General features: G+C 41.9%; 2 protein-coding genes across 15 annotated transcripts in view; one reads left to right on the top strand and one right to left on the bottom strand.

Annotated features, from left to right (window-relative positions):
* LOC110499460 (cystic fibrosis transmembrane conductance regulator) overlaps nt 1–19,392 on the top strand; it is an 80,308-nt gene extending 60,916 nt beyond the window's left edge. Inside the window, exons 25-29 of the mRNA XM_036958645.1 lie at nt 604–759; nt 3,965–4,054; nt 5,784–5,956; nt 7,811–7,916; nt 18,169–19,392. Coding sequence (XP_036814540.1) covers nt 604–759; nt 3,965–4,054; nt 5,784–5,956; nt 7,811–7,916; nt 18,169–18,384 — 741 coding nt within the window. The 3' untranslated portion in view covers nt 18,385–19,392. The remainder of the gene's footprint in view (nt 1–603; nt 760–3,964; nt 4,055–5,783; nt 5,957–7,810; nt 7,917–18,168) is intronic.
* An 871-nt stretch (nt 19,393–20,263) lies between these two features.
* LOC110502295 (cortactin-binding protein 2) overlaps nt 20,264–23,834 on the bottom strand; it is a 106,679-nt gene continuing 103,108 nt past the window's right edge. For all 14 annotated transcript variants that reach the window (XM_036958647.1, XM_036958668.1, XM_036958657.1 and 11 more), the window contains 3 exons: nt 22,166–22,271; nt 21,853–21,951; nt 20,264–21,598 (listed from right to left, as the gene is read on the bottom strand). The gene's annotated coding sequence lies outside the window, so the exon portion shown is untranslated. The remainder of the gene's footprint in view (nt 21,599–21,852; nt 21,952–22,165; nt 22,272–23,834) is intronic.

Below are 23,834 nucleotides of genomic sequence, written 5' to 3'. Positions count from 1 at the left end.
TTTTATTGAGGGAAAATGTACTTGCTATAAGTGATAGGTGGTTGTTCTCACCTACCTATTTTAAGATGAATGCACTACATGTCACTCTGGATAATAGTGTCTGCTAAATTACTACAATGCAAATGTAATGTAGTGGACGGCCTGATCTGCCCTCAGGTGAACCGACTGTAGATTAATTCCTATCCGTCTGTTAAGAGTCTTGAGAGGTAATTACAGAGAAAGAGCTCTCTGTAACGAGACCTGAGGGAGGCTTGCTCATTGGGCCTAGATTAGCCATTAGCACTTTAACCTAGCCATTAGCACTTTTGCTTAGCCATTAGCTAAAGCTTCCTGCTAATGGCCTAATTGTCACTGATGCTCTGGGCCTGAGGGAGAGTAGAGGGTTTCTAGTTTCCCACAGTTCACAGTGTAGTTTTATGTTGTATGCTACGTAGTGTATAGTATCAATGTTGTATCAAGATCTTTATTGAAAATGAGCAGGTTAATGGGAGAGACCTATAGGAAGACAATGGCTGCGTCTGGCTTGTGGAGATTTTGGGTACATATTCTGAATTAATTATGGTACATATTCTTATCTCAGTGTACGTTTGTTGCTGTCCATAGGTGGGTGTGTTGGGGAGGACGGGCTCAGGGAAGAGCACCTTGCTCTCTGCCCTGCTGCGCCTGGCCTCTACAGATGGAGAGATCTCCATTGACGGGGTCTCCTGGAACTCTGTCACACTACAGACATGGAGAAAAGCCTTCGGAGTGGTGCCACAGGTAAATATTTCCCCGCTTGGGGTTACAAACAGCTCCCCTCAAGGACCTGAAAACAGCTCAACTATTGTACCATCAATCCCTAGGGTTGTTATGGTGACAGTATTACCGCCCATCAGTCCCTAGGGTTGTTACAGTGACAGGATTACCGCCCATCAGTCCCTAGGGTTGTTACGGTAACAGTATTACCACCCATCAGTCCCTAGGGTTGTTACGGTAACAGTATTACCGCCCATCAGTCCCTAGGGTTGTTACGGTAACAGTATTACCGCCATACCCGAGGTCACGACTCATGACCCGGTCAAATTCCACGTGACCGTCGAGACACGGTAACTAGGCCTACTCCAAAACTATGGTCTGTAAATGAATGGCACTGATTTCCGTTAGTAGCCTACCAAACTATTGTCCATTAAATCACTCTGACATTAATGCAAATGCAATCGACAATCAAATCAAACACTTTGTGTTTTAATTTTAATAATTGGAAGGACGAGGATAAAAGATGATGGGAGTTATAGGTCCCGTTCCCAAATGAACCTGGGGATTTCCCACCCGGACCCGATATGCATAAATAACATTTTAAAACATTCTGTGTTGTCGTGGATCTTGTTTCAAGCTCAAAGCCAAACACAACGGCAGCCATTCGGATGCATGTTGAATGTGAGGCTAATAATTAGCTGGTTGATAAGCTGAATCAGGCCAGTAACCTCTTGAGGTTGGAGCAAAAACCATCAGGAAGGTATCTCTCCAGGAACAGGGTTGGATAGCCCTGGCATACAGCGTTTGAGCTGTTGTGCACTGAGAGCCAGCTCCTTAAACAGCTGGTTGATGCATGGAATGAAATAAGTTTATAAGCCCAGTAATTGCACAACATTTCTAAACTGCATGTAATCACGTGTGAAAACAGAGTTTGGATGGCGTCTATTAAAAAGAGGAGGATCCCAGCTTTCTATTGCTTGGCCAAAATATTTATTTCTCAAGAGCTAATATTAAGCACAGCTTTACAAGCTTTTCAACCGAAACATCCTCAAGTAGCATGAAAATGAACCACAGGAAAAGTGTCCTCAAATGCATACTGATTACATGTACAGTGCCTTGTGAAAATATTCGGCCCCCTTGAACTTTGCAACCTTTTGCCACATTTCAGGCTTCAAACATAAAGATATAAAACTGTATTTTTTTGTGAAGAATCAACAACAAGTGGGACACAATCATGAAGTGGAACGACATTTATTGGATATTTCAAACTTTTTTAACAAATCAAAAACGGAAAAATTGGGCGTGCAAAATTATTCAGCCCCCTTAAGTTAATACTTTGTAGCGCCACCTTTTGCTGCGATTACAGCTGTAAGTCGCTTGGGGTATGTCTCTATCAGTTTTGCACATTGAGAGACTGAAATGTTTTCCCATTCCTCCTTGCAAAACAGCTCGAGCTCAGTGAGGTTGGATGGAGAGCATTTGTCAACAGCGGTTTTCAGTTCTTTCCACAGATTCTCGATTGGATTCAGGTCTGGACTTTGACTTGGCCATTCTAACACCTGGATATGTTTATTTTTGAACCATTCCATTGTAGATTTTGCTTTATGTTTTGGATCATTGTCTTGTTGGAAGACAAATCTCCGTCCCAGTCTCAGGTCTTTTGCAGACTCCATCAGGTTTTCTTCCAGAATGGTCCTGTATTTGGCTCCATCCATCTTCCCATCAATTTTAACCATCTTCCCTGTCCCTGCTGAAGAAAAGCAGGCCCAAACCATGATGCTGCCACCACCATGTTTGACAGTGGGTATGGTGTGTTCAGGGTGATGAGCTGTGTTGCTTTTACGCCAAACATAACGTTTTGCATTGTTGCCAAAAAGTTCAATTTTGGTTTCATCTGACCAGAGCACCTTCTTCCACATGTTTGGTGTGTCTCCCAGGTGGCTTGTGGCAAACTTTAAATGACACTTTTTATGGATATCTTTAAGAAATGGCTTTCTTCTTGCCACTCTTCCATAAAGGCCCGATTTGTGCAATATACGACTGATTGTTGTCCTATGGACAGAGTCTCCCACCTCAGCTGTAGATCTCTGCAGTTCATCCAGAGTGATCATGGGCCTCTTGGCTGCATCTCTGATCAGTCTTCTCCTTGTATGAGCTGAAAGTTTAGAGGGACGGCCAGGTCTTGGTAGATTTGCAGTGGTCTGATACTCCTTCCATTTCAATATTATCGCTTGCACAGTGCTCCTTGGGATGTTTAAAGCTTGGGAAATCTTTTTGTATCCAAATCCGGCTTTAAACTTCTTCACAACAGTATCTCGGACCTGCCTGGTGTATTCCTTGTTCTTCATGATGCTCTCTGCGCTTTTAACGGACCTCTGAGACTATCACAGTGCAGGTGCATTTATACGGAGACTTGATTACACACAGGTGGATTGTATTTATCATCATTAGTCATTTAGGTCAACATTGGATCATTCAGAGATCCTCACGGAACTTCTGGAGAGAGTTTGCTGCAATGAAAGTAAAGGGGCTGAATAATTTTGCACGCCCAATTTTTCAGTTTTTGATTTGTTAAAAAAGTTTGAAATATCCAATAAATGTCCTTCCACTTCATGATTGTGTCCCACTTGTTGTTGATTCTTTTTGAAGCCTGAAATGTGGCAAAAGGTCGCAAAGTTCAAGGGGGCCGAATACTTTCGCAAGGCACTGTATTTTTTCCCCTGCCCCTTGCAATGTACGATTGATAGCAGCCCATTCTAAATCTAATCTAATTTCACACATCAGTACTTTCAAGTACTGTTGATAACTCCATATTGGTCAGCAAGTACAGTGTGGCTACAAAGAACAACTCTCACACAGCTCACCCTGAAAAACAAAACAACTCACACAGCTCACCCTGAAAAACAAAACAACTCACACAGCTCACCCTGAAAAACAAAACAACTCACACAGCTCACCCTGAAAAACAAAACAACTCACACAGCTCACCCTGAAAAACAAAACAACTCACACAGCTCACCCTTTAAAAACAAAACAACTCACACAGCTCACCCTGAAAAACAAAACAACTCACACAGCTCACCCTGAAAAACAAAACAACTCACACAACTCACCCTGAAAAACAAAACAACTCACACAGCTCACCCTGAAAAACAAAACAACTCACACAGCTCACCCTGAAAAACAAAACAACTCACACAGCTCCTCAATTTTCTCTTTTCTTTGACAGAAAATCTTCATCCTGACTGGAACATTCCGAATGAACCTGGATCCGCACGCTTGCCACAGTGACGAGGAACTGTGGCGGGTGGCTGAGGAGGTGAGACACTAAGTTAACATTAGTCACACTGGTGTCTGGTCCAACCCTAAACCAAGTTTTATGCCCACATCCTGACTCAACCCTAAACCTAGCCTCAACCATAACCCTAATCCAAACCCTAAACCTAGCCTCAACCATAACCCTAATCCAAACCCTAAACCTAGCCTCAACCATAACCCTAATCCAAACCCTAAACCTAGCCTCAACCATAACCCTAATCATAGCTTCATGTTCACATCCCGGATGAACCCTAACCCTCAACCACAACCCTAATCCTAGCTTCATGTCCACATCCCGGATGAACCCTAGCCTCAACCACAACCCTAATCCTAACTTCATGTCCACATCCGGGTTTAACCCTAACCCTATTCACAACCTTATTTTTGATATAAGGGAGGCTTTGTTAGCATTTACTACCCTTCCCTTAATGCACTTGATTTGGCCATATTAGCACTTATAACTTTATAAATTACAATACTTATTTATTGATTATTTATTTAAGTGTCTATATATATATATATATATATATATATATATATATATATATATATATATAGAGGTTTGGATTCTGTGGTGGTCTCTTCTCCCACCAACAAGGCCTTATATTGGGCTATATTTACACAGCTCCTGAACATGTACAGTAATGAGCTTCATGCATTTGGTCCTACCCGTGGCTATAAAATGCCATCTAGTGGCCCTTTATAAACACTACAGAGCACTCTTTTGATTCTGGCAGAAGTTTGGAGCGTTCTGTGAGACCCCGAGCCATACACTCTTAACAGCTTGTAGAAGTGTTTTCTTTTAACTAGTGATTAATACAATAATTTGGTCAAGTCCCTATGTGCCTGTACACCCTGTCCCTCTTGAGGGTAACAGTCCCCTTACCTATCCCTCATCCCTAACCCTAGCTTCATGTTCACATCCCGGTTTAACCCTAACCCTAGCCTCAACCACAACCCTAACCCTAGTTTCACGTCCACATCCCGGTTCAACCCTAACCCTAGCCTCAACCACAACCCTAACCCTAGTTTCACGTCCACATCCCGGTTCAACCCTAACCCTAGTTTCACGTCCACATCCCGGTTCAACCCTAATCCTAGCTTCATGTCCACATCCCACACAGACAAACATCTCGTTTGTCTGTGTGTCTGTCTGTACACTGCAGAGAGGGACACTGATCCCCTTCCTTCCATACAGCAGTAACCTCATTCCAACATGCTATGCTGATGTTAAGGTGTTGCTGTGTACATGTGTGTGGAGCGGGGCACTGACGAAGCCACCATAAACACACCATAGTGGTGGTTGTATAGCAAGCACAGCCAGGAGACTCACACGAGACTCCTTCTCTTGACTCTGACCATAGCTGATGTCATGTCTGATGTGGAGTTCAGGTTAGTACTATGTGTTTTGAAAGGTCCACCACCTTCATTTTTTGAAGGTTTTACGATCTATGATGTCATGTATAGGAGAGCAACATGACATCATAGATCGTCCAATGCACATACCATATTTGTTTCAACTCCTTTAAAATGAAGGTGGTGGACCTTTCCAAACACATAGTATTAACCTGAACTCCACATCAGATATGTCCCTTGTAGGTTTTTTTTTCAACAGGGGATACACATATACCACATATGAATCAATGAGTCGGTACATTTCATTGTTTGTTTGTTTGATTGATTGACTGACTGATTTTTCCTGTTTTCCTGTTGTCCTATGTGTCGTCCAGGTGGGTCTGAAGTCCGTGATAGAGCAGTTCCCAGACAAGCTGGACTTCCAGCTGGAGGACGGGGGTTATGTCCTGAGTAACGGACACAAGCAGCTCATGTGTTTGGCCCGCTCCATCCTCAGCAAGGCCCGCATACTGCTGCTGGACGAACCCAGCGCCTACCTCGACCCCATGTAAGGGAAGAGGGAGGGAGGGAGGATGAGGAGGAGGAGAGAGAGAGACGTGGGTGGTGTTGAGATGTGTGTGTGTTTGAATGTCTCACTGCATATGGTGACAATTCCAGGACTTACCGTAACTGTCATTGGATGTGTGGGTACGTACATTATGTAACCACACGTACCGACACAGGTCTTTACGCTAAATGGGGCCTGTAATGAGTGAATTAGTGGTTGTTGATGATGCTGGTCAACTTCAAACCTGCTGCTTTCATCTTAACCTCAGCAGGAAGTGCACATTAGTGGGCTTACGGGAGGAGTTTGTAGGGTGAGACGGAGAAATGTGTACGTAAAGGGAGAAAGAGAGAATGTGTGTTTTTGAATTTTTTTATTTACATTTTTTATTTAACTAGGCAAGTCAGCAAAGAACAAATTCTTATTTACAATGACGACTTAGGAACAGTGGGTTAACTGCCTTGTTCGGGGGCAGAACGACAGATTTTCACCTTGTCAGTTCAGGGATTCCATCTAGCAACCTTTCGGTTATTGGCCCAACGCTCCAACCACTAGGCTACCTGCCACCCCGGTTATTTACACTATATATACACCCTTCAAAAGTTTGGGGTCACTTAGAAATGTCCTTGTTTTTGAAAGAAAAGCACATTTTTTGTCCATTAAAATAACATAAAATTGATCAGAAATACAGTGTGAACATTGTTAATGTTGTAAATGACTATTGTAGATGGAAACGGCAGATTTTTTATGGAATGTCTACGTACAGAGGCCCATTATCAGCAACCATCACTCCTCTGTGTTCCAATGGCACGTTGTGTTAGCTAATCCAAGTTTATAATTTTAAAAGTCTAATTGATCATTAGAAAAGCTTTTTGTAATTGTGTTTGCACAGCTGAAAACTGTTGTCCTGATTAAAGAAGCAATAAAACTGGCCTTTACACTAGTTGAGTATCTGGAGAATTTGCGTTTGTGGGTTTGATTACGTGCTCAAAATGTCCAGAAACAAAGAATTTTCTTCTGAAACTCTGCAGTTTATTCTTTTTCCGATAAATAGTACCTGCAAAACACCAGTCTCAATGTCAACAGTGAAGAGGCGACTCCGGGATGCTGGCCTTCTAGGCAGAGTTCCTCTGTCCAGTGTCTGTGTTCTTTTGCCCATCTTAATCTTTTCTTGACCAGTCTGAGGTATGTTTTTTTTCTTTGCAACTCTGCTAGAAGGCCACCATCCCAGAGTCGCCTTTTCACTGTTGATGTTGAGACTGGTGTTTTGCGGGTACTATTTAATGAAGCTGCCATTTGAGGATTTGTGAGGTGTCTGTTTCTCAAACTAGACACTAATGTACTTGTCCTCTTGCTCAGTTGTACCCCGGGGCCTCCCACTTCTCTTTCTATTCTGGTCAGAGACAGTTTGCGCTGTTCTGTGAAGGGAGTAGTACACAGCGTTGTACGAGATCTTCAGTTTCTTGGCAATTTCTCATATGGAATAGCCTTCATTTCTCAAAACAAGAATAGACTGACGAGTTTCAGAAGAAAGTTATTCGTTTCTGGGCATTTTGAGCCTTTAATCGAACCCACAAATGCTGATGCTGTCTGTCTGTCTGTCTCTCTCTCTGTGTGTGTGTGTGTGTGTGTGCGTGTGTGTGTGTGTGTGTGTGTGTGTGTGTGTGTGTGTGTGTGTGTGTGTGTGTGTGTGTGTGTGTGTGTGTGTGTGTGTGTGTGTGTGTGTGTGTGTGTGTGTGTGATATGTAGGCCTATCGTTAAACTCTGTGTTTTTTTTCTGTCTACTCTCTGTTTTGTGTATGATTGACAGAAGAACGTTGTCTAATGGTTGTGTAAAAATGTTTTTCTGGTTGACAGAACATTGCAGGTCCTGAGGAAGACGCTGAAACAGTCTTTCTCCAACTGTACAGTCATACTGTCAGAACACAGAGTGGAACCACTGCTGGAGTGCCAGTCCTTCCTGGTTAGTGCACACACACACACACACACACACACACACACACACACACACACACAAGATCTATCCCCCTTTAAGCATGAGGTTTTCCCCTTCGTTACTCCCCCATCGCTTCCATTAAAATGCTTTAGTATTTCCCTGTTGGAGCTGAGAATAGAGCACCAATCACCAGCTAAATCATTTATCCTCCATTTTAGTGTAATTAAATTCTTCTATCAGGGCATCGCCATTTGTTAGCCTCAGAGTAAATCACTTATTTGATTAACAGTGTACCATGATATAGGGCAGGGCTATTCAACTCTTACCCTATGAGGTCTGGAGCCTGCTGCTTTTCCTTTCTACCTAATCATTAATTACATACATCTGGTGTGCCAGGTCTAAATCACTTCCTGCTTAAAGGGAAACAATGAAAAAAAGCAATGGAACTGGCTTCGAGGTCCAGAGTTGAGTTTGAGGGACTTAGGGCATGGTGTGGGCCGCATGCGTGTGTGTGTGTGTGTGTGTGTGTGTGTGTGTGTGTGTGTGTGTGTGTGTATGTATGTTTGTTTGGGAAATATAAGTGACCTGTGTTTGTGTTCACAGAAGCAGAGAGCATGACAAGGCAGGCACAGTGACATACAATGCATTCGGAAAGTATTCAGACCTATTCACTTTTTCCACATTTGGTTTACTTTACAGCCTTATTCTAAAATTGCTTAAATAAAAAATGTTCCTCATCAATCTACACACAATACCCCATAATGACAAAGCGATTAAAAAAAAAATGTTTGCAAATGTATATGTAAAAAAATCCTTATTTACTTAAGTACTCAGACCCTTTGCTATGAGACTCTAAATTGAGCTCAGGCGTATCCTGTTTCCATTGATCATCCTTGAGATGTTCCTACAACTTGATTGGAGTCCACCTGTAGTAAATTCAATTGATTGGACATGATTTGGAAAGGCACACATCTGTCAATATAAGATCCCACAGTTGACAGTGCATATCAGAGTAAAAACCAAGCCATGAGGTCGAAGGAATTGTCCGTAGAGCAGCTAGACAGGATTGTGTCGAGGCACAGATCTGGTGAAGGGTACCAAAAAATGTATGCAGCATTGAAGGCCCCTAAGAACACAGTGGCCTCCATCATTCTTTATTGGAAGAAGTTTGGAACCACCAAGACTCTTCCTGTAGCTGGCCGCCCCCGCCCAAACTGAGCAATCGGGGTAGAAGGTCCTTGGTCAGGGAGGTGACCAAGAATCCGATGGTCACTCTGACAGAGCTCCAGAGTTCCTCTGTGGAGATGGGAGAACCTTCCAGAAGGACAACTGTCTCTGTAGCACTCCGCCAATCAGGCCTTTATGGTAGAGTGGCCAGACGGAAGCCGGCAGGGACTGGGAGACTTGTCAGGATCGAGAGAAAGATGAACGGAACAAAGTACAGAGAGATCCTTGATGAAACCTGCTCCAGATCGCTCAGGACCTCAGCCTGGGGGGAAGGTTCACCTTCCAACAGGACAACAACCCTAAGCACACAGCCAAGACAACGCAGGAGTGGCTTCAGGACAAGTCTCTGAATGTCCTTGAGTGGCCCAGCCAGAGCCAGGACTTGAACCCGATTGAACATCTCTGGAGAGACCTGACAATAGCTGTGCAGTGACGCTACCCAGACAACCTGACAGAGCTTCAGGGGATCTGCAGATTAGAATGGGAGAAACTCTCCAAATACAGGTGTGCCAAGCTTGTAGCGTCATACCCAAGAAGAGGCTGTAATCACTGCCAAAGGTGCTTCAACAGAGTACTGAGTAAAGGGTCTGAATACTTGTGAAAATGTGATATTTCAATTGTTGTTTTTGTATACAAAAAACAAATTTGTAATATTGTTTTTACCCCAATGTCGTGGTATCCAATTGTTTTAGTAGCTACTATCTTGTCTCATCGCTACAACTCCCGTACGGGCTCGGGAGAGACAAAGGTTGAAAGTCATGCGTCCTCCGATACACAACCCAACCAAGCCGCACTGCTTCTTAACACAGCGCCATCCAACCTGGAAGCCAGCCGCAGGAAACACCGTGCACCTGGCACCTGGCAACCTTTGGTTAGCGTGCACTGCGCCCGGCCCGCCACAGGAGTCGCTGGTGCGTGATGAGACAAGGATTTCCCTACCGGCCAAACCCTCCCTAACCCGGACAACGCTAGGTCAATTGTGTGTCGCCCCACGGACCTCCCGGGCGCAAACCCAGAGTCTCTGGTGGCGCAGCTGGCGCTGCAGTACAGCGTCCTTAACCACTGCGCCACCCAGGAGGCCCACATTTTTGCTTTTTCATTATGGGGTATTGTGTGTAGAATGATGATGGGGAAAAAAAACAATTTAATCCATTTTAGAATAAGGCTGTAACATGTGTAAAAAGTGAAGAGGTCTGAATACTTTCTGAATGCACTGTAAGACATGATGCTGGGTGCTTGACACTGGAACATTTTTACACTCTCCCCACATTACACAACCAGCATTATTAATTCTCCCCACATTACACAACCAGCATTATTCATTCTCCCCACATTACACAACCAGCATTATTCATTCTCCCTGCATTACACAACCAGCATTATTCATTCTCCCCGCATTACACAACCAGCATTATTCATTCTCCCTGCATTACACAACCAGCATTATTCATTCTCCCTGCGTTACACAACCAGCATTATTCATTCTCCCTGCATTACACAACCAGCATTATTCATTCCCCCACATTACACAACCAGCATTATTCATTCTCCCTGCATTACACAACCAGCATTATTCATTCTCCCTGCATTACACAACCAGCATTATTCACTCTCCCTGCATTACACAACCAGCATTATTCACTCTCCCCACATTACACAACCAGCATTATTCATTCTCCCCACATTACACAACCAGCATTATTCCTTCTCCCCACATTACACAACCAGCATTATTCATTCTCCCTGCATTACACAACCAGCATTATTAATTCTCCCCGCATTACACAACCAGCATTATTCATTCTCCCTGCATTACACAACCAGCATTATTTATTCTCCCTGCATTACACAACCAGCATTATTCATTCTCCCTGCATTACACAACCAGCATTATTCACTCTCCCCACATTACACAACCAGCATTATTCATTCTCCCTGCATTACACAACCAGCATTATTCATTCTCCCTGCATTACACAACCAGCATTATTCATTCTCCCCACATTACACAACCAGCATTATTCATTCTCCCTGCATTACACAACCAGCATTATTCATTCTCCCCACATTACACAACCAGCATTATTCATTCTCCCTGCATTACACAACCAGCATTATTTATTCTCCCTGCATTACACAACCAGCATTATTCATTCTCCCTGCATTATACAACCAGCATTATTTATTCTCCCTGCATTACACAACCAGCATTATTCATTCTCCCCACATTACACAACCAGCATTATTCATTCTCCCTGCATTACACAACCAGCATTATTCATTCTCCCCACATTACACAACCAGCATTATTTATTCTCCCTGCATTACACAACCAGCATTATTCATTCTCCCTGCATTATACAACCAGCATTATTCATTCTCCCTGCATTACACAACCAGCATTATTCATTCTCCCCACATTACACAACCAGCATTATTCATTCTCCCTGCATTATACAACCAGCATTATTCATTCTCCCTGCATTACACAACCAGCATTATTCATTCTCCCCACATTACACAACCAGCATTATTCACTCTCCCTGCATTACACAACCAGCATTATTCATTCTCCCCACATTACACAACCAGCATTATTCACTCTCCCTGCATTACACAACCAGCATTATTCATTCTCCCTGCATTACACAACCAGCATTATTCATTCTCCCCACATTACACAACCAGCATTATTCATTCTCCCTGCATTACACAACCAGCATTATTCACTCTCCCTGCATTACACAACCAGCATTATTCATTCTCCCCACATTACACAACCAGCATTATTCATTCTCCCTGCATTACACAACCAGCATTATTCACTCTCCCTGCATTACACAACCAGCATTATTCATTCTCCCTGCATTACACAACCAGCATTATTCATTCTCCCTGCATTACACAACCAGCATTATTTATTCTCCCTGCATTACACAACCAGCATTATTCATTCTCCCTGCATTATACAACCAGCATTATTTATTCTCCCTGCATTACACAACCAGCATTATTCATTCTCCCCACATTACACAACCAGCATTATTCATTCTCCCTGCATTACACAACCAGCATTATTCATTCTCCCCACATTACACAACCAGCATTATTTATTCTCCCTGCATTACACAACCAGCATTATTCATTCTCCCTGCATTATACAACCAGCATTATTCATTCTCCCTGCATTACACAACCAGCATTATTCATTCTCCCCACATTACACAACCAGCATTATTCATTCTCCCTGCATTATACAACCAGCATTATTCATTCTCCCTGCATTACACAACCAGCATTATTCATTCTCTCCACATTACACAACCAGCATTATTCATTCTCCCTGCATTATACAACCAGCATTATTCATTCTCCCTGCATTACACAACCAGCATTATTCATTCTCCCCACATTACACAACCAGCATTATTCATTCTCCCCACATTACACAACCAGCATTATTCATTCTCCCTGCATTACACAACCAGCATTATTCATTCTCCCTGCATTACACAACCAGCATTATTCATTCTCCCCACATTATACAACCAGCATTATTCATTCTCCCCACATTACACAACCAGCATTATTAATTCTCCCTGCATTACACAACCAGCATTATTCATTCTCCCTGCATTACACAACCAGCATTATTCATTCTCCCTGCATTACACAACCAGCATTATTCATTCTCCCTGCATTACACAACCAGCATTATTCATTCTCCCTGCATTACACAACCAGCATTATTCATTCTCCCCACATTACACAACCAGCATTATTCACTCTCCCTGCATTACACAACCAGCATTATTCATTCTCCCCACATTACACAACCAGCATTATTCACTCTCCCTGCATTACACAACCAGCATTATTCATTCTCCCTGCATTACACAACCAGCATTATTCATTCTCCCCACATTACACAACCAGCATTATTCATTCTCCCTGCATTACACAACCAGCATTATTCACTCTCCCTGCATTACACAACCAGCATTATTCATTCTCCCCACATTACACAACCAGCATTATTCATTCTCCCTGCATTACACAACCAGCATTATTCATTCTCCCTGCATTACACAACCAGCATTATTCATTCTCCCTGCATTACACAACCAGCATTATTCATTCTCCCCACATTACACAACCAGCATTATTCATTCTCCCTGCATTACACAACCAGCATTATTCATTCTCCCCACATTACACACCCAGCATTATTCATTCTCCCTGCATTACACAACCACCATTATTCATTCTCCCCACATTATACAACCAGCATTATTCATTCTCCCCACATTACACAACCAGCATTATTCATTCTCCCTGCATTACACAACCAGCATTATTCATTCTCCCTGCATTACACAACCAGCATTATTCATTCTCCCTGCATTACACAACCAGCATTATTCATTCTCCCTGCATTACACAACCAGCATTATTCATTCTCCCTGCATTACACAACCAGCATTATTCATTCTCCCCACATTACACAACCAGCATTATTCACTCTCCCTGCATTACACAACCAGCATTATTCATTCTCCCCACATTACACAACCAGCATTATTCACTCTCCCTGCATTACACAACCAGCATTATTCATTCTCCCTGCATTACACAACCAGCATTATTCATTCTCCCCACATTACACAACCAGCATTATTCATTCTCCCTGCATTACACAACCAGCATTATTCACTCTCCCTGCATTACACAACCAGCATTATTCATTCTCCCCACATTACACAACCAGCATTGTTCATTCTCCCTGCATTACACAACCAGCATTATTCATTCTCCCTGCATTACACAACCAGCATTATTCATTCTCCCTGCATTACACAACCAGCATTATTCATTCTCCCCACATTACACAACCAGCATTATTCATTCTCCCTGCATTACACAACCAGCATTATTCATTCTCCCTGCATTACACAACCAGCATTATTCATTCTCCCTGCATTACACAACCAGCATTATTCATTCTCCCCACATTACACAACCAGCATTATTCATTCTCCCTGCATTACACAACCAGCATTATTCATTCTCCCTGCATTACACAACCAGCATTATTCATTCTCCCCACATTACACAACCAGCATTATTCATTCTCCCTGCATTACACAACCAGCATTATTCACTCTCCCCACATTACACAACCAGCATTATTCATTCTCCCTGCATTACACAACCAGCATTATTCATTCTCCCCACATTACACAACCAGCATTATTCATTCTCCCTGCATTATACAACCAGCATTATTCATTCTCCCTGCATTACACAACCAGCATTATTCATTCTCCCCACATTACACAACCAGCATTATTCATTCTCCCTGCATTACACAACCAGCATTATTCATTCTCCCTGCATTACACAACCAGCATTATTCATTCTCCCTGCATTACACAACCAGCATTATTCATTCTCCCCACATTACACAACCAGCATTATTCATTCTCCCTGCATTACACAACCAGCATTATTCATTCTCCCTGCATTACACAACCAGCATTATTCATTCTCCCCACATTACACAACCAGCATTATTCATTCTCCCTGCATTACACAACCAGCATTATTCACTCTCCCCACATTACACAACCAGCATTATTCATTCTCCCTGCATTACACAACCAGCATTATTCATTCTCCCCACATTACACAACCAGCATTATTCATTCTCCCTGCATTATACAACCAGCATTATTCATTCTCCCTGCATTACACAACCAGCATTATTCATTCTCCCCACATTACACAACCAGCATTATTCACTCTCCCTGCATTACACAACCAGCATTATTCATTCTCCCCACATTACACAACCAGCATTATTCATTCTCCCCACATTACACAACCAGCATTATTCATTCTCCCCACATTACACAACCAGCATTATTCATTCTCCCCACATTACACAACCAGCATTATTCATTCTCCCTGCATTACACAACCAGCATTATTCATTCTCCCCACATTACACAACCAGCATTATTCATTCTCCCCACATTACACAACCAGCATTATTCACTCTCCCCACATTACACAACCAGCATTATTCATTCTCCCTGCATTATACAACAGCATTATTCATTCTCCCTGCATTACACAACCAGCATTATTCATTCTCCCCACATTACACAACCAGCATTATTCATTCTCCCTGCATTATACAACCAGCATTATTCACTCTCCCCACATTACACAACCAGCATTATTCATTCTCCCCACATTATACAACCAGCATTATTCCCTCTCCCTGCATTACACAACCAGCATTATTCATTCTCCCCACATTACACAACCAGCATTATTCATTCTCCCTGCATTATACAACCAGCATTATTCACTCTCCCCACATTACACAACCAGCATTATTCATTCTCCCTGCATTATACAACCAGCATTATTCATTCTCCCCACATTACACAACCAGCATTATTCATTCTCCCTGCATTATACAACCAGCATTATTCACTCTCCCCACATTACACAACCAGCATTATTCATTCTCCCTGCATTATACAACCAGCATTATTCATTCTCCCCACATTACACAACCAGCATTATTCATTCTCCCTGCATTACACAACCAGCATTATTAATTCTCCCCACATTACACAACCAGCATTATTCATTCTCCCCACATTACACAACCAGCATTATTCATTCTCCCCACATTACACAACCAGCATTATTCATTCTCCCTGCATTACACAACCAGCATTATTCATTCTCCTTGCATTACACAACCAGCATTATTCATTCTCCCTGCATTACACAACCAGCATTATTCATTCTCCCTGCATTATACAACCAGCATTATTCATTCTCCCCACATTATACAACCAGCATTATTCATTCTCCCTGCATTACACAACCAGCATTATTCATTCTCCCTGCATTATACAACCAGCATTATTCATTCTCCCCACATTATACAACCAGCATTATTCATTCTCCCTGCATTACACAACCAGCATTATTCATTCTCCCCACAGTACACAATCAGCATTATTCATTCTCCCTGCATTACACAACCAGCATTATTCATTCTCCCTGCATTACACAACCAGCATTATTCACTCTCCCCACATTACACAACCAGCATTATTCATTCTCCCCACATTACACAACCAGCATTATTCATTCTCCCCGCATTACACAACCAGCATTATTCATTCTCCCCACATTACACAACCAGCATTATTCATTCTCCCCACATTACACAACCAGCATTATTCATTCTCCCTGCATTATACAACCAGCATTATTCATTCTCCCTGCATTACACAACCAGCATTATTCATTCTCCCCACATTACACAACCAGCATTATTCACTCTCCCCACATTACACAACCAGCATTATTCATTCTCCCTGCATTACACAACCAGCATTATTCATTCTCCCCGCATTACACAACCAGCATTATTCATTCTCCCTGCATTACACAACCAGCATTATTCACTCTCCCCACATTACACAACCTAGTGTGGTCATTTTACTGTTCCACATTGGCAGCAGTTTTACTTTGGTTTGTATGCTCAGTGAATTGACTGGAATACGTTCCAAATTGCGGTGTGTTTGAGGAGAACGCTTACATTTTGTCAAGGCCGAGACCCTGTGGACACACTGGATGCATCAATTCAAGTGTAAACCTAATGACCCTTTTAGCATGTACATTTTGGTGGGGCAAACTCCCCCCGTTTTCTTGTGATGAATGCCAGAACAGCCCCTACACAACACAACACTAAACAATACATTAATTGGACTATAACGGTGACAAACGGTGTCCACAAACTGTTAGGGCCTACATAAAGCTGCCCCAACAGAGTCCCAAAACCTTACCACTTCTACACCTGGCTTTCAGGGAGCCTTGTCTGTTAGCGAAATAGTTCATTCAGCCTCATTTACTGCCTTTAAAAAAACATGGCTGACTTGCTTAAACAAATGTGGTTTCTAGTGACAATTGAATTGTCCAAACAATAGCATAAGGGGACAACGAGTGGATAAGAGGCAATCCGTAATTTCGATGAAGACAATGAGCGAGCTAAGACGGACGTAGTCAATATAGCTGTTTGTTCACCACTTTTTAAATGTATAGAGACAGAATTCAGAACATGGGCCATTCTTACAGTATTCTCCCTGCACACCAAGTCAGAGCCATAGGATAAATAAATGGATATAAGCAGACAATGAAAGCTCTTACAGTATTCAGTGATGACATTTCTTTAAAACAGGCTATGGGCTACATGTGCACCACCAAGTCAGAACAGTAGGCTAAATTATGAGGGGAAAAGGGACCAAATTATTAGGGTGAGCAATTTGGGCAGTTCTCGCTGCAAATACCAAAATAGATGATTGTTGAGTTGCGACTGTCGGTGTAAGCAGAAAGACCCAGCCAGGCATATCACAATATTTAAAAATACAATCGCGGAAAAACTGTTTGGAAAGCAAATGGCTATTGCTATAAAGAGATAACAATGAAAAGACTCCAATCTGTCTTTTAGTTAAAACATTCTAAATTTAGGCTAATTGAAGCGAACAGTAGCCTAGTATCATATTGGCACCAGCGGAGAGCATCGTCCATATCCGGTAGGCCGTCATTGGAGTTAAGAAGTCGTTCTTAACTGACTTGCCAAGTTAAATAAATAAATATCCCCGGTGAGTGTGCATTTTCACTGTCGTGGGTCAGTGCCACTTTTGTTTGTTTTTGGACAGTCATTTCCTCCTCCAGGTTAGATGGACGTCATATTGTATTTGTGTCTCTCCTTTTCGTAAGGCAATTATATGGATCAGACAACATATTATTTATTCATCTGTTTGTCAATGTCAGCAGCGTAGGCTACCCTGTTATTTTTGTAGTATAAAAAAATGCATGCAAGAACTTGGGTGTCCTGTACCTGTAAAAAATGAAATCTACTTTCACCCCTGGTCTAACCCATGTAGCCATTGGAACCTACCAACTCATCCCTCCCCTCCCTCTCTCTCCTCCTCCCTCCCCCTCCCTCCCTCCCCTCCAGATGATCGAGGGCAGTTCTATGAAGCGGTATGACTCCATTCAAAAGCTTTTGAACGAGACCAGCCACCTGAAGCAGGCCATAAGTGCTGCTGAGCGCCTCAAACTATTTCCCCTGCACCGTCTCAACTCCAGCAAGCGACCGCCTCAATCCCAGCAGCCCAAGATCACCGCCCTGCAAGAGGAGGCTGAGGACGAGGTCCAGGACACACGTCTGTAAGGAGGAGCACCTGACTAACTGGATGACATTTTGTCTTCTGAAATGCTCTTTCTCAATTGAACTTTCCTCGTTTCCTTGCATCCTCTCTCCTCGACTCCTTTTCAAAACACATTGGAGAAGTAGGCCTGGGAGGAGGGACCTTGGACCTTCTCCTCCAATATGGTTAAGACGGAGGTAAGGAGATAGGATGCAAGGAGTTGTGAAAAGACAAACGGAGAAAGAGCCAAGTTCCCTTTAATGTAGATGATAACAGTGTGAATGTGAGATGTGGTCTGTCCCTTTCTTTGGCGGGTCCTTATTGGTACAGGTATGGCTCTGTTCAGTCAAAAACACCATCCAGGTGTTTCCAGAGGGAGGTTTTGTTGAATTTTAATAACATTGGGATGCTAGTTTTGTTTGAATATAACCCCATACTTTTTGGCCAAGATTGTAAAGTATAGTGTCCCTAACCCCAATGGAAAGCTGCCTGTAAATACAGAGTACGATGAAGTTGCTCACAGACACTGATCTGAGTTTTGTTTCCCTCTCAATGCTTAAGGTTAGTGCCTCAGGGCAACTTATATTCAAAGCTGTAAATACACAAAACAGGAATGAGAATGATGGGTGATGCTATGGACAAGTGATTCACCTGAAGTAGCCTTATTTGTTCTATTTGTATGCACTTTAAAGATAGCTGAGGTACTCTTTAGTTTTTTCATGGTGGTCTGGCGGGTTAATAGCAAGGAAAATAAATGATCAAATGCAAAAAAAGAAAGAAAAAAGAAACCCGCTTTTTTAAATGTGATTTGTCAAGCGTCCTTTGTTACTGTGGTTACTGGTCAGACTGAATTCTAACTGTGACAATGGCAGAGTTTTTTACAGTGTAAATGAAAAAACAAAGCTATTTCTTATTCATAGGAAAGGGACACACATGTCCAAAAATGTTTAAACGACGTGTTTTGTTTTTCCAGAATCAAGAATATTTTGTTTTCAATTGATTATATTTCCAGTAAAAATATTTTTAAAAAAGTTTGTGAGTGGTCATTGGTAAGACAGTGTTTTTCCTCTGGTCCTGGATACCATCTAGCCCATTTTATACCTGGTTCTAACCTGCGCTATTTGTCCAGATCTTGTCCACATTCTGATTGTGCCCATATTTTTAGACAGTTGTAGACAATCAAAATACACATTGTGATCCGATCGTGATCAGATCATCTTGCCCACTTCCAGATGTAGTCAGACACACATTGTGTCTGGATATCTTACAAGTGTAAACAGATCTGGACAGAGAAACCATTTAAATCGTTATTATTCCACCCTCTAAAATCATTGACAGGTGGCACCTTGAACTGATTACATCAATAAACTTCTTACAATAAATCAATATTATTTTGAAAGAATAGCTGTGAAATAATTAGCAGAAAGGAAGGGACCAGGATATCTGGTCACAATGCAGACACAGTGGACGGATAACAGACACAGTGGACAGATAACAGACACAGTGGACGGATAACAGACACAGTGGACGGATAACAGACACAGTGGACAGATAACAGGAATTTTAATACCATGTGTTATAGACACATTTCTGGAAATATGGGCACAATCAGAATGTAGAAAAGATCAGGACATAGGACTCATGTTAGCACCAGGTATAAACATGCCTTCTGTGTAATTAAGGTGGGGGGGGGGTTTATTCCATGACTTTCTCCCATTAACATGACCCAAGTTATAGAGAATTACACCTGCAGTCTTAAAGTAAAGTGTTACTGCTTTCCCTTATAAATCATTTGTGAAGCATCTTGTACTTGATGTATGCTCTATGAAGCCTTCACAAGTGTTTTTATTTTAAATTCTCAGTGGAGAGTGGTCTGGTATAAGAAGACAAGAGGTGGAGGACTTGGGGTTGACAGTGCAGTTTTAATGGTTGTGCTTAAAGGAACCAGGACATTTCTTTAAACTTCAGAGAGCTATCATACAGAACACCAAAGACTGACTAAAATATATCCTGTACATCAATCAACAATGGCCATTCAAAATAACACACCCCCCCCCCCTCCCAAAATAAATTAATAAAACGTTTTAAAAAAGAAAGAGAAAAAAAAACGTGCTGCTTTGAAATTTATATCGGGCTCCACTTAGAGGTCAAAGGTGAATTGAGCCGTGACTCGGATGGAATTCTGGGTAGTTTAAAGTATTTATTTATGGTTCATAGTCAAAAGAAAGAAAATGTCCCGTGTTTGCAATTATCTTTACTTATTGCCACATTCCAATCACTTGGAATTCTCCTATTATTACAGACATATATATACAAGGTTTTTTTTCTTCCACTTTTCTTCACTGTACAAGCTTAATACCACATACACCAATCTATATACCATTCATTTTACTAATCGTTCTTATTTACAAATATTTGGTAAAACCTTTGTTCATTTCAACAGTATTTAAACCAACCTTGCAACTATTTAAACATAACACACTTGAATATTCGAAAATACGTAATAGCTAAAAATGTCCTGTTTCTATTCTTTCACCCCAAAAGGTAAAACCTGTTTTAAGTACTTATTTTTCTTTTGACATAATTCCCTGCAAATTTATTTTCTTTCTTTTTTTGAACTTCTTTCAATACTTAAATACTGTATAATATCATAAAACTATGGTCCCCAAGTACACAATTGTTATACAGTGTAACAAGTACGGATAACAAGTACAAATACTAAAAGGTCGTCATTAACCCTAACTTTACAACATGGAGGGATCAAAGCAGAGTGGTGGGAAGGAAGGAAGGAAGGAAGGATGGAAGGATGGAAGGAAGGTGAAGGAAGAATGGAAGGAAGGTGAAGGAAGGAAGGAAGGAAGGGGAAAAGAGGAGAAAGGGAGTTCATCTAGTACTTGGTATGGTTGTTGTTTTTCATGCAGGTCTCGGTGTAGGATCGAGATTTCCTTGTGTTGTTGGTTGTTTTCGTTGTTGTTGTTGTTGTTTGTTGTGTCTGGTTGGGGCCTGCCTTGTTTTGCTGCTGCTGCTTGGTTCAGTTCTGTTTGCGTTGCAGTTAGTGGTCGTAGTGGGTGTTCGTGGTGCGGAGGCACTGCTGCTGCTGCTAGGCTAGTGGCTGCTGTCCCCTGCTGCTGGAGATAGGGAGCTGGGATATGGGTAGGACATCGATCGCCTCTTGCAAGAGGCTGCCTAAGGGATGGGGTTGGAGGCAGGGATGGGGTTGGAGTGACGGCTGCCGGTCTGTAAAGGGGTACAGACAGACAGATAAGCACTAGGGCCTCTTTACCAGTGTTTCCCAACCCTCTAATGGGGGACCACCAGACAGTTCACATTTTTGTTCTAGGCCTGCACTAAGTGAGGTGAATTAGTTGAGTTAGTGCAAGGCTGGAATAAAAGCCTGTAAACCATAACCAGTGCTTTAGTTTGGTTAAACCTCCTTTTGACCATCTGTGTTCAATACTACAGCCTCTAACCGACTGCACTTTTCTCACCACCTGTGGTAGAGCGTTTGCTTCGTGGTCGGTCCTGCAGCAGGGTGATTGTCCATTTGGAGAGCCAGAGAAGACGATGAAGTCCTCCTTGGACTGAGCAATCTGCAACACATAGAAATACACCCGGAAGAAAAGGTCAACCTCATAGTATGTGTGTGAGAAAGAAAATGATAGAGAAAAAGTGTGTGTGTGTGTGTGTGTGTGTGTGTGTGTGTGTGTGTGTGTGTGTGTGTGTGTGTGTGTGTGTGTGTGTGTGTGTGTGTGTGTGTGTGTGTGTGTGTGTGTGTGTGTGTGTGTGTGTGTGTGTGCATGGTACCTTGCTGATGTCTGACTTCCTGGAGCACATGGTCTGTAACTCCCTGATCAGATCAGTCTTGTTGTAAGAACACAGAGACAGACTCACATGGTCCCCATCTACAACACTGCAATCACACACAGTATAGTACAACATCAGCACAATCACACTATTACAACATCAGTACAAGCACAGTACAGTACAGTACAATCACACAACGCTACAATACAACATCAGTACAATTACACTACAGTACAGTACAATCACACTACAGTACAGTACAACATCAGTACAATCACACTACAGTACAACATCAGTACAATCACACTACAGTACAACTACACTACAGTACAGTACAATCACATTACAGTACACTACAGTACAATATCAATACAATCACACTACAGTATAACATCAGTACAATCTCACACTACAGTACAGTGCTGTATAACATCAGTACAATCACACTACAGTACAACATCAGTACAATCACACTACAATATAGTACAGTACAACATCAGTACAATCACACAACAGTACAACATCAGTACAATCACACTACAATACAGTACAGTACAACATCAGTACAATCACACTACACTACAACATCAGTACAATCACACATACAGTACAGCATCCGTACAATCTCACACTACAGTACAGTACAGTATAACATCAGTACAATCACACTACAGTACAGTACAGTATAACATCAGTACAATCACACTACACTACAACATCAGTACAATCACACATACAGTACAGCATCCGTACAATCTCACACTACAGTACAGTACAGTATAACATCAGTACAATCACACTACAATACAGCATCCGTACAATCTCACACTACAGTACAGTACAGTATAACATCAGTACAATCACACTACAATACAGCATCCGTACAATCTCACACTACAGTACAGTACAGTATAACATCAGTACAATCACACTACAGTAAAGTACAACAAAATTTCCGTCAGTATCGGTTTACTAGTACACACGGATTCATAACCAATAACATTTCCCTGTCTTAACGATTGGGGGAGAGGGAACTGATCCTAGACCTGCACCTAGGGGAGAACACTTCTTCTCTCAGATTGTGTCCCATGTTGGCATCTTATTCCCTATATAATGCACTACCTACAATCACACAATAGTGACACAATCTAGACAATAGTGACCCATCCACTTAGCTAGATGTGGCTGGGGTTGGTTATAGCATTTCCTTCACATGGCCCATCAATTTAGACAAGTGTGTCTGATAAGCATCATCTAATAATGATAAAATATTTATACAATTTGTTTATCTGGACACTTTCTGTTTTTGATATTGGTGCTATGCAAGTAACCACTTCACTGTACTGTTTACACCTTCTGTATCCTGTGCATGTGACAAATAAACGTATATATTATTTGATATAGTGTGTGTTTACCAGAGACGGTAATGTAAAGAACAACATGACCTGCACCAAAGTCAGATTAGGATATAGGCCAAGAACTAGATAAAGTGTATTTTCACCTGGAGTTTTTTCCTTATTGTAGGCTACTACTTTTACCACTTTTAGTCTTGAAATCTTTGGTTGTTTACTAAACTACTGACTCTGTTTAGTACATAACCTCACATGTGTGAATCCTTAAAGAGATGGGTGGGGTTAAGGCTTAAGAGGGTGTGAATGATCCTGAATGG

This window comes from Oncorhynchus mykiss, chromosome 2, assembly GCF_013265735.2.
Source record: "Oncorhynchus mykiss isolate Arlee chromosome 2, USDA_OmykA_1.1, whole genome shotgun sequence".
Taxonomy (NCBI): Eukaryota; Metazoa; Chordata; class Actinopteri; order Salmoniformes; family Salmonidae; genus Oncorhynchus; species Oncorhynchus mykiss.
The sequence above is the reverse complement of the archived record's forward strand: the minus strand, read 5'-3'. Positions and strand labels throughout refer to the sequence as shown.